The sequence below is a fragment of the Palaemon carinicauda genome, chromosome 1 (genome assembly GCF_036898095.1).
Source record: "Palaemon carinicauda isolate YSFRI2023 chromosome 1, ASM3689809v2, whole genome shotgun sequence".
In the NCBI taxonomy this organism is placed as follows: Eukaryota; Metazoa; Arthropoda; class Malacostraca; order Decapoda; family Palaemonidae; genus Palaemon; species Palaemon carinicauda.
The window spans coordinates 77,792,306-77,805,206 of NC_090725.1; the positions used below are offsets into that span (position 1 = coordinate 77,792,306).

Consider the following 12,901-nt stretch of genomic DNA (forward strand, 5'->3'; position numbering starts at 1 on the left):
TGCAGATATGAAGCTTAAGAATTTACAAATACTTGGGGCTTTAGGGTGGGTCAACTCATAACCCTCTGAAACAGACCATTGCCTTGGCGCGGTTGACTAACGCACGAGGCAACCTACTGTACTGAACTACATTTTTTCACATGTTTCCCATCACAGTATTGTAGTTCATACTACTTTTTAGAGGTAATTGTACATTATTAGCTCAGGTTCAGTACATCACCACAGCATGCTATGTATAAGTTATATCAAAACACTTTTTCCTATTTAACAACACTTGCTGATACTGTAGACTATAAAAGTCACTAATTGCTGATGGTTGAAATGCACCCGAAATTGAAAACAAAAGTAATCAAATGCTTTAATGAAGAACAATTACTTTTTAAAAAATCATGATTTTTTAGAATGCGATAATTTTTTTTTTTTTTTTTCAAACTAATCCGTCAGCTGACGAAATCAAATGCCGTGTTTTAAGCCTTAGCCTACGTTATTTCAATACAGTATTGTAAATACACTTATAGTGCTTTTTCAATGAACGTATCTCTCTCTCTCTCTGCTAAAACAAAGTGTAGATATGAGCGAGATATATGTTAAACATAAATTAGCTTTGTTCCGTAACTGAAATACAAACCACGCTATTTAATATGGGTATTACTTTCAGCGTAGCTGAAATGACGAGCCATTAGAATTTTAACGAGAGTTTACTACCCCCTCGCTAGTTAGCGAGGGGGTAGGAAGGGTAGCTTGCTACCCCTCCCCCCCTCACACACCTGTGATTAGCTCACTTTGCTTTTGGCTTGTGTGACAATCAGACGTTTCTGCTCCCACCCTCGCTTATGACAGCCTTTGATCTTTGTTTTTTGCTTTTTCTTTTCAGTGTGTTTGGAAGTTGGCCTCTACCATGCGGAAGTGTCCCAGCTTAGCTGACCGCCCTTGCGGAACGTTTATGTCGGCGGTGGACACAGACCCTCACACCTTATGTCCTTATTGCAGGGGCCAACGGTGTGAAAGAAATAAAGTATGCGGTGAGTGTAGGGAGTGGTCTATCTCCCAGTAGGAGAGGTTTTTCTCCTCCAGGGGTTTCCTTGAAGAGAGAAAATCCCAAGGACTCTTCTTCCGTAGCCCGAACCTCCTCCGAAGCTCCCACTTGATCGGTCTCTCCCGAGGGGCCGTCGAGTGGTAGCGTAGGCCGTACTTACGTTTACCAACCTCGGGGTTTGGTAGAGGGAGTTGCCTCTCATAGCGAGGCAGCTCCTCCTCCTCTCCCGGGGGAGGATATTTCTGATAATGTGTCTAACAATGATTTGTTGCAGCTTTGGGCTTCCTTGGGGCTTCAGGGTTTGCCCTCCAAGGAAGCCCTGTTTGACATAATCAGGTTGGGGGCTGCTGTCAAACAGTCGCCGACGGTAGCAGAGGTTGATCCTCTGTCTATCGTTGACGTTGTTGTGGCAGGGGCTTCCGACGAGTTATGTCAAACCCCTGCTTTGGTTCCTGATGCAGCTGAAGGCTTAGTTCCCCCCCTCCGAACATCCTTCAAGGGAGCAGCTAAGTCCAACGGTCTCTCCTGCAGGTGATTCTCCCCCTCGGGGGAGTTCACTGGTAGAGACTCCTCTTCGGAGGACTGCCAATGGTCTGCCTGCTGCCCCCAGAGGACGTATCAAACGTAAAGCTCGCCTTCCTCTTCGCCGTAGAGGCCTTCCTTCTCCCCACAAGGGAGTTAGGAGGCGCCTCTTCGGTTCTTCGTCTTCGCAGTCCCCCGCAGAGGATCCTCCTCGCCATGCACCGACCATCGCAGCTGTATCCCTGGACCTCTCTGCAGATCGTTCACGATCTCCTTCACCTGCCAGACCTACTGACCTTTCATATCCGTTCCTGGCCGCTGACGTGCTGTGGGTGCCCACGCACCCCGTTATCCAACGGGCATCGGTCCCGTCGGGGCTAAAGGGGCTTTCTCACATTGTAAGTCCCTTAAGGGTCAGGTATCCCCTGCGCGCCAACGCTCTCCTGCACGCCCACGCGCTATGGTAAAAAATATTTCCTCCATTTTTCTGGTAGTGAAGGGGCCATTGACACTGTATTGGCTTCGGCTTTGTTCATTAGAGCTTAAGGGAAAAGAAATTTGCATAGAGGATCACTGTGCTGTAATACCTCTACCTTACCCTTCCCCAAATTGAAGGCAACCAGCATGTGGGGCCTCACCGTGAACTTTGCTCTAACAAAGTTCAGTAAAGCCTCCTTGGTAGGCTTATAAAGTACCGTTGCTATAACAGAGTTAATCTCATCTTCATTTCTAAAACCCACAATGTAAGAAAAATTATTTCCTCTTTAGCTTTTTTTCTTTGCTACTATGCAAATTCTGGACATCCGAAGCTTTACAGGTTGATCTTGGCATAGGATGTTTATATTACCTGGAGCAAATGAAAGCATTATGACATGCTTGCATTGTTCTCGAATTGATCTAGGCTCTGTCATGAGAAAATTGGTTAGAAGAGAAGGACCCTCAACAGGACTTTTTAGCAGAGGCAGCATTATGACCATCTAGTTTTTATTATTATTATTATTACTAGCCAAGCTACAACCCTAGATGGAAAAGCAAGATGCTATAAGCCCAAGGGCTCCAATAGGGAAAAATAGCCCAGTGAGGAAAGGCAATAAGGAAATAAATAAATGATGAGAATAAATTAACAATAAATCATTCTAAAAACAGTAACAACGCCAAAACAGATATGTCCTATATAAACTATTAACAACGTCAAAAACAGATATGTCATATATAAACTATAAAAAGACTCATGTCAGCCTGGTCAGGATGAAAACATTTGCTCCAACTTTGAACTTTTGAGGTTCTACTGATTCAACTACCCGATTAGGAAGATCATTCCACAACTTGGTAACAGCTGAAATAAAACTTCTAGAATACTGTGTAATATTGAGCCTTATGATGGAGAAGGCCTGGCTATTAGAATTAAGTGCCTGCCTAGTATTATGAACAGGATAGAATTGTCCAGGGAGACCTGAATGTAAAGGATGGTCAGAGTTATGAAAAATCTTATGCAACATGCATAATGAACTAATTGAACAACTGTGCCAAAGATTAATATCTAGATCAGGAATAAGAAATTTAATAGACCGTAAGTTTCTGTCCAACAAATTAAGATGAGAATCAGCAGCTGAACACCAGACAGGAGAACAATACTCAAAACAAGGTAGAATGAAAGAATTAAAACACTTCTTCAGAATAGATTGATCACCGAAAATCTTGTAAGACTTTCTCAAAAGGCCAATTTTTTTGTGCAATTGAAGAAGACACAGACCTAATGTGTTTCTCAAAAGTAAATTTGCTGTCAAGAATCACACCTAAAATTTTAAAAGAGTCATTCAAAGTTAAAGAAACATTATCAATACTGAGATCCGGATGTTGAGGAGCCACCATCCTTGACCTACTTACAATCATACTTTGAGTTTTGTTAGGATTCAACTTCATACCCCATTATTTGCACCATGCACTAATTTTAGCTAAATCTCTATTAAGGGATTCACCAACCCAAGATCTACATTCAGGGGATGGAATTGATGCAAAGAGAGTAGCATCATCTGCATATGCAACAAGCTTGTTTTCTAGGCCAAACCACATGTCATGTGTATATAGTATGAAAAGTAATGGGCCAAGAACACTACCCAGTGGAACACCGGATATCACATTCCTATACTCACTATGGTGCCCATCAACAACAACTCTTTGAGATCTATTACTTAAAAAAATTAATAATAATGCTAAGAAACGACCCTACCACTCCCAGCTGTTTGAGTTTGAAAACAAGGGCCTCATGATTTACACGATCAAAGGCAGCACTAAAATCAAGGCCTATCATACAAATTTCCTGACCACAATCAAGGGATTTCTGTATAGCATTGGAGATTGTAAGAAGGGCATCACATGCTCCAAGGCCTTTACGAAAACCAAATTGCAAACTAGGGAATAGATGATTACCTTCAGCAAACCTATTAAGACGTTTTGCCAGAAGACGGTCAAAAACTTTAGATAATATGGAAGTTATGGAAATTGGGTGGTAATCAGTGGGACTTGAGCTACCACAAACACAGTTATATAGAGGAGTAACATTACCAATTCTCCAACAAGTGCTAAAAGCTCCTCTTCTTGCTAACTTGCGCAAAATAACAGGTAACTTTGGAGCTAAGAAATCTGCTGTCTTTATAAAAACACAAAGGAAAAATACCATTTGGGTCTACACCTCCATAAGGATCAAGGTCCATCAACAGAGCATTAATCTCACGAGATCGAAAAGGTAAACTAGTTAGTTTAGCCTCAGGAAAACAGGAATGAGGAAGTTCAAGTTTTTCATTACTCTATTTACTGTCAAAAACATTAGCCTAAAGGGTTGCCTTTTCCTTTGGACAGTGAGTGACTGAGCCATCTGGTTTAAGTAAAGGAGGAACTGTTGCATCTACACCAAAGAGTGCAGATTTAAGGGTAGACCACCATTTATGTTCCTGAGTTTTACCAGAAAGGGTTTCTTTTATGGTTAAATTGTACTCCTTTTCAGTTGAGGCATAAACTTTCTGAGCAAAAGCTCGAAGCTGAGTATAGTTGTTTCAGGTCAAATCTGATCTGTTACCCTTCCAAAGATGATAGGCCTCCTGCTTCTCCAAAGGAGCACGTCTACAATCATCATTGAACCACGGTTTGACCTTCACTCGTTACCTTAGCACACGAGAAGGGATACGCCTATCAATTATGTTGACTAGATTCTCATTCAAAGGGACAACAGGATCTACACTACTATATAATTTGACCAATTCAAGCACAAAAGATCATGCAAAATCCCATTCTAGTCTGCTTGGGATTTCATATAAATTTTACAAGAGTATGATATATCAGGGACAGGCTGCTCAGTCTTCACTACTAATGAAATCTGGCATGATCAGATGTTCCGACTGGAGAACCAACCTTACTAGTTATAACGCTAAGGGAGTCAGTGTATACGAGGTCCAAGCAATTACCAGACCTGTGAGTAGCTTCATTTATGATTTGCTCACAGCCTGATTCAGAGGCTAAGTCTAAAGCTCTTAAGCCATGGCGATCGGTAGTAGAGATAGATCTTAATCACTCCCTATGGTGAACATTAAAATCACCAACAAAGACAAAAGAAGCCTTTATATTATCTTTTTGTATCTCAGCCATAATGGTAAGAAGACAATCGAAGATAGAATCATCCATGTCTGGATTCCGCTAGATCGAACACAAATAAAAGTTGTTATGCCTGCCACAAACTTTTATTACCTGAATATCATGACATCCACATTGATAGCAGGACTTATGAGAAGCAGGGTACTCGGTCCTAATATACACCACCATTCCCCTGGCACTAGGGATGGCATCACGTTTCAACATTATTGGCTTCTTAAAACCAGTTATAAGGAGCTCAGATGAGTGCCTCATATTAGAAACCAAAGTTTCTAAGCACAAAAGAATATCATACTGTCTGGACGCAACTGTAAGGTCTTGGATACTTGTATGAAGACCACGAATGTTGCAATATATAAGACGACATTGACGAAATCGAGGACGTACTGGTCCCGGATTTTGCTCAATGTCTCCAGACAACATAAGAATTAATAGAAATAAGAAAGAGACATCATACTTAAAAACTAGATTTACAAGAATTATAACAAAAACAATATGTACAGAATTATAAATAAAGTGATTGATGAAACCCATAGACTTTAGTAAAAAGTCGGAAAAACTGGTCAACATGGAGGTGCCGATACACCATGCAAGGCTAAATACCCTCCAGGATAGCCACTTCAACTGAAGGGAGGACAGTAAGGATGGTTTTGAAAAGAAAAAGAATCAGAAAAGGAAAAGACAACCTCTTGATAAACCACCAGGCATCCATGGCCCTTCTATTAAGCCTGCCCAACACACCATTTCAAAAAAGCAAGAGTGATTTCTTCGCTGAAGTGAGTTGATCATGAATTGAGTGGTTACTTTGTTACAAGTGGTGTACAAGTCCACCTTGTTTTATGCTTTGTTATTAGTCCTAGGGAACAGCACAGCAACCTAAACCATTTCAATAAAGGAAACCCTTATTTTTGGGAAGTGCTCTTTGGTTCTCATTGGGTAATGTGTTGCAAGTTAGCAGACAATTTAGCATTAGAGGTGTTGTGATGGATATAATAAGAGCCTGAATCTATCGATTTCCCATATACACATTGATTCCATGCCCTGCATGTTGATACAGTGGTTCTAGGACAGGAAAGACCTTATTTCTTTGATATATCAAGTTGTATTAGATTTACTGTTCTAGCCTTTACAGGAAAGTCCTAGGTTTTTTGCCCTTGTCAAATCCTATTTTTTTATGATTCATATAGATTGAGGCCACTGCTGAATGCCCTTCCCTGTCTCAAATCATGTTGTAAGGAGTTTTTTGGGAAACAGATGAGCTCTCAGAACTTCTGGCAGTTGAAATTAATTTCCATTATCATTGTAAAATAAAAAAAAAAAAATAAAACATTCCTGTAAAGCTTGTGTAAGTTATTATGTGTAAATGAGAAGTGAAAATCAGGTCAGTTAAATGATTTGGTAAGATTCTGAAGAACGTATAAAAAGCTACTTGATGGTACTAAAAGGGTACTGTATTGTAAAAAAAATTACCGCATAATGCACATTACAGTCTTTAAATCAATGTAGTAACAAATGGTTCATCATCAAACTAGTTAAATTGACAATAGTTACTCATTTTATTTTAGTAGTCATGGATGCAAAAGGTCAAAGTCCCCTCATAGATATAACCCATAGTTTTGTTTATTTGGCATTGTGAATGAACATTGACATGCCTTTTAATCATCCTGATATTAGTAAATATCTATAGATTTAGTATATGTGTTGTTGACCATGCATAAAAGCTGCATGAAAATGAGTTCCTTAGAGCACAGCTACGACTGCACTACAGGCTTCTGTACTCTTGTCAGTTCCCTCATGGTACTTCTTCTCAATGAGTTATCCAGACAATTCTCTTATCTTTTAGTTACACTTTCTTATTGTCAGCAGAAAGTATTCATAAGGCATCTTTTTTTTGTTGGATAAATAGGAATGAATGGCGAGCGATTGTGACGCAGTTCCGGTAGGCCCTGCTGCTTTCTCCGATGCCATAGATGACTGCGGAGGTAGCAGCAGTAGGGGATTCAGCATTATAATGCTTCATCTGTGGTGGATAATGTGGGTGGGTGGGCTGTGGCTCTCTAGTAGTACCAGCTGAACTCGGTTGAGTCCCTTGTTAGGCTGGGATGAACGTAGAGAGTAGAGGTCCCCTTTTTTGTTTTGTTTCATTTGTTGATGTCGGCTACCCCCCAAAATTGGGGGAAGTGCCTTGGTATATGTATGTATGTATCACTGTGGCAAGGCCTTTAAAAACATTGTCTTATGAGATTATGTCCAAGCCTCCAGGCTCAAGACACTGCAATACAGATTTAGAAGCTGTGAAAGCTGGTTAGTAGTTCATAAGAAAGAAAGCCATTTCACAAGCTTTGAATAAAGGATTATAGAACTGAACTAGACATCAGGAGAGGACCATTGCTAGGCAAATTTGACCATATTTTGTGAATGATGAAGGAAAGGTAAGGCATTTGTTGCCTTTTATTATTATTATTATTATTATTATTATTATTATTATTATTACTAGCGAAGTTACATCCTTAGTTGGAAAAGCAAGATGCTATAAGCCCAAGGGCTCTAACAGGGAAAAATAGCCCAGTGAGGAAAGGAAACGAGATAATAAACGATGTAAAAAGTAATGAAAAATTTAAATAAAATATCTTCAAAAACATTAACAACAGGAATAAAGATTTTTTTTTCTTTTTTATAGCTTCTGAGAAAATTAAATAAAGATTGAGTACCTCTAGTTGAAGGTGCCATCAATGGTTATGAAGAAAATAGGTGTTTCCTAACTAATTCTGGAATTCCAGTAGTTCAAGCTCTGTGTAAGCCAAATAGTTTCAAGAAGTGCCTGTAACCTCACTATCCTTGTAAGCTAAAGATGGGGTTGTTTTGGGGAACTTATAGGTTTACCTACTGATTCATCAGTAGTCATCGCTTGGCCCTCCTTGGTCTTATCCTGGGTGCCAATATTACTGTATGTATACATCGTCAGTCTCTAGGACACTCTTCTGTCCCTTGCCATCGCTACTTGTGAGCGGCTTTTAAACTTTGAGAAGATTCCTAGTCCTAAATTATACCTGTAAAGTAAGGCTTCCTGTTGGGAAGAGGACATAGCAACAAGTTATCTTTTCAACTTTGATTAGCTTTTGATTAATCAGACACATTTTAATCAATAATGCATAATTAACCCTTTTACCCCCAAAGGACGTACTGGTACGTTTCATAAAACTCATCCCTTTACCCCCATGGACGTACCGGTACGTCCTTGCAAAAAAATGCTATAAAAGATTTTTTTTTCATATTTTTGATAGTTTTTTGAGAAAATTCAGGCATTTTCCAAGAGAATGAGACCAACCTGACCTCTCTATGACAAAAATTAAGGCTGTTAGAGCAATTTAAAAAAATATACTGCCAAATGTGATGGGAAAAAATAATCCCTTGGGGGTTAAGGGTTGGAAATTTCCAAAGAGCCTGGGGGTAAAAGGGTTAAAATAAGAGGTTTGTATTTATGACACAAAAATATTTGAAATTTTGTATTTTTGCTAATTGTTTTGGAGTATTCCTAATCACACTATAAACTATTATTTTTCAGATAATCATGGTTTTCCGTGTGACCAATGCAATGCAGTTTTACATAGTCAATCATCTTTGCGTCGACATGCTGCAACAGTCCATGCAAGTTCATCAAAATATTTTTGCCCACATTGTAACAAAGGATTTAACAATAGCCAAAATTATCAAGGTGTGTGTTTTTTCGATGGAATACTTCAAATTTTGGGGGGCGAGAACATATTAACTTAGTTGAGACAGTGTATTATAAAACTTAGCCATATAAATATTACTTAGATGCTATATAAAAGGGATTTTGACGAAGGAAAAATCTATTTCTGGGGAGAGACCTGCGCCCGGTGAAAAAGGGGTCCTTCTAATACACTTTTCTGATAAAATCTTCCAATTATACCAGAGAAAGATAAAAGCATGGAATGCAGAGGTTACTACCCTCGCGCGAGCACCTTGTGGGTGTCGTGTATAAAGCAAAGGCGCGTGAAAGCCACTATTCACAGGCTGTCTTCCATTTAGTTAATTCCTTCGTCAAAGGGATGGGCCGATACAGAGGCACCAGCCAAGCTACCAGAGCCACGCCACCCACGCCCCGACGCGAGCGCCATCTGAACAACATCCTTCTAATTTGGACTTGCGAGAGTGTGTGTATTTTGTTGTGCTCTCGGCTTTTTTCACTCTTCTGGATTTATTTCGTCATGACCGAAGCTCCATCTTCACCCATTCCAATGTTAAGTACCATAGCAAACTATGGTACTTAACATTGGAATGGGTGAAGATGGAGCTTCGGTCATGACGAAATAAATCCAGAAGAGTGAAAAAAGCCGAGAGCACAACAAAATACACACACTCTCGCAAGTCCAAATTAGAAGGATGTTGTTCAGATGGCGCTCGCGTCGGGGCGTGGGTGGCGTGGCTCTGGTAGCTTGGCTGGTGCCTCTGTATCGGCCCATCCCTTTGACGAAGGAATTAACTAAATGGAAGACAGCCTTTGAATAGTGGCTTTCACGCGCCTTTGCTTTATACACGACACCCACAAGGTGCTCGTGCGAGGGTAGTAACCTCTGCATTCCATGCTTTTATCTTTCTCTGGTATAATTGGAAGATTTTATCAGAAAAGTGTATTAGAAGAACCCCTATTCACCGGCCGCCACAGGTCGACCCAGAAATGACACTAAGAAATATCTGACTCAGCAAATCAAACCTTATGCCAGGTATTTCCCAATTGTCATTAAATATATATATATATATATATATATATATATATATATATATATATATATATATATATATATATATATATATACTGTACTGTAAGAAACCTCTCATTAGGAATTTTTTATTTATATTATTTAAATGAAATGTAAAATTGTTTGGATGATTTCAATATATTAGTTGAGGATTGTGGCAATTGGTACAACTTCAGTTACATGTCATGGGAGGTGTGCAAAGCCATGGTTTAATGGCAGTTACCCCTTTTACTTACAATTCCAATATTTGGTAGGGTCTATGCATTTACATTTTAATTATTAGACAAACTAAAATAATCTACAGAGCCATTCTGTATACTGCCTTTAAGCAGGCATTAACACAAATTGGTAATTCAGAATGTTATCAAATAGCCAGTTTGGAAAATATTTCAATTGTTGACATGTTTGATACAACTAAGCTTCTAGAACAGGGGTGGCCAACCTATGGCGCATGCGCCAACAGTGGCGTACTGCGCGATTATAAGTGGCGCACTATACCCCAGAGATAATTAAAAAAAACATGCCTTTTCATAAAAAAAACAATGATACTAATAATAATTATACTTCCCTTTACAACTGCCTTATCTCTCCACACACACACACATATATATATATATATATATATATATATATATGTATATATATATATATATATATATATATATATATATATATATATATATACAGTATATATATATATATCAAGTGATTCTATGTATAACCTCTAAATATGTCCAAATCACCATACTTGAAGGATTGAAAAGCGGTTAAAGTTAGTGTGGCGCATGTGAATTAGAAGTGAAAAAAATTGGTGCATGGGAAAGAAAAGGTTGGCCACCCCTGTTCTAGAAGATCACAGAGAAACCTTTGCAGTTGAATATAGGAATTGATTTGCAGTCTTAGAGACTTTAAGAGAAGAGCAGAAAATTTACGAAGAATGATGCAATATTAAGAATATATATCAGTCAGTTGGTAGTGAAATTTTAGGACGTGTAGTTACAAGGAGATAGCCATGGATATCAAATGATACTTGGGATACTATAAAAAGGAGACAAAGACAGGAATTGATTGTTGAAAGTTTTTGAGGAAGTAATGAAAATTACAAGGTAGACCATGCTAAGTATTCCAGTATTGATAGTGAAGTGAAAAGAAGAGAAGTGTAAGAATTGCTCATAGAATTATTAATGAAATTGCTGCTGGGTCAAAGAAGAAGCATATACCCATCAAAAAGAGAGACAGGGATCTGTTATAACAACCGAGGATGAAGAACGGTAACGTTGGATGGAACACTATAGTGAGGTCATGAATAGGAGATATGAAGGGAATAATTTGATTGATATACCCGAAGCTGAGGAAGATCTTGATGTGCCCATGAATGAATTCAGTGAGTTTAAAGTCAAAGCTATTATTAAAAAACTCAGGAGATGGAAAGCCCCTGGATACGATGGAATAACTGCTGAGATGATATTGGCTGAAAATGATGTGACTCCCAGAATACTTACAAGATTGTTTTGTAGAATGTGTCATGGAGAGACAAAACCTGATGAGTGGGAGCTAAGAGTGTTAGTGAAAATGGCAAAAAAAGGAGATCTGAGTGATTGCAATAATTACAGAGCCATCACACTTATGTCAGTTGTCATGGAAAAATATAGTATGCTTATTCTAAAGAGATAAGTGAGAAAGATTGATGAAAAGTTGAGAGATGAACAACTGGCATTTAGAAAAGGTAGAAGTTTTACTGACCAAATTTCCATTTAAAGACATGTTGTACAGCAATGTGTAGAATATAGGAATCCACTGCTGATTGTGTTTGCGGACTATGAAAAAGCCTATGATAGTGTGCACCGGCCAATTTTGTGGAGAGTCCTGCATTATTATGGAATTCCTCATAAATATGTAAATTTGATTAAGTCTGTTCATGAGCATAGTAAGTGCAAAGTTATAGTTAGTGGAGTGCTATCAAATGAATTTCCAGTGAACAGAGGTGTACTCCAAGGGAATGTGTTGTCACGTAATGTGTTTATCCTCCTCATGGATTTTGTAATGCATAAAACAGTAGAGATGGTGGAGAAGGATTGGACTGGATTGGTAATAGGAAGGTAGCTGACCTAGAGTATGCTGATGACGCTGTCCTTATTAGCAGAACACCAAAGAATTTACAGTGGTTCTTATCAGAATGCATGAAATATGACAGGAGGTTGGGCTCAAGATAAATAGAAGAAAAACAGAGATGATGAGAACAGAATGTGCAATGGAAGATGAATTATCATTGGATAGAGAAAGGATTAATGAGGTAGAATCATTTGAATATTTAGGAACTATGATCTCTAATACAGGGTCTTTAGAATTTTATTTTATTGAAAGATTGAAAAAATAAAAATCAGACAGTGGCTAGGTTAAATAAAATTTGGTAAACAAATCGCCTGGAATTACACCCAAAAATCAGGCTATATATCAATTTAGTAAGATCAGTGTTACTGTATGGACATGAGCCGTGGTATGACAGTGAAACAATATCCAGCAAATTTTTTAGGTTTCAGAACAAAGCCCTCAGTAGAATATTGGGAGTTGAACGGCAGGACAGGATTAGAAATGAAACTGAAAGAGAGATTACTCGAGTGCCATATGTAGAAATCATGGTGAGGGGAAAATGGAGATGGTTTGGGCATGCTCTTTGCACTCCCCGAGATTAGTTCACTAGACTTTCAACTGGGCTCCTCCAGAGTTGGAAGACCAAGACCTACATGGCTGAGGACTATGAAGCAGGAAGTAGGAAATGACGAATGGAGAAGTATTGATTTAAAAGCTCAAGATAGAGAGGACTGGCAAAATCTAACTGAGGCCCTTTTGTGTCAGTAGGCGTACCAGGAGATGATGATGAGGATTATATATGTATGTATATGTGTATATATAT

At 38.8% G+C, this 12,901-nt stretch overlaps 1 protein-coding gene across 2 annotated transcripts in view; it reads left to right on the top strand.

Annotated features, from left to right (window-relative positions):
- LOC137649167 (uncharacterized) overlaps nt 1-12,901 on the top strand; it is a 124,788-nt gene that overhangs the window by 36,814 nt on the left and 75,073 nt on the right. For both annotated transcript variants that reach the window (XM_068382168.1, XM_068382160.1), the window contains exon 4: nt 8,769-8,918. In XM_068382168.1, coding sequence (XP_068238269.1) covers nt 8,769-8,918 — 150 coding nt within the window. The remainder of the gene's footprint in view (nt 1-8,768; nt 8,919-12,901) is intronic.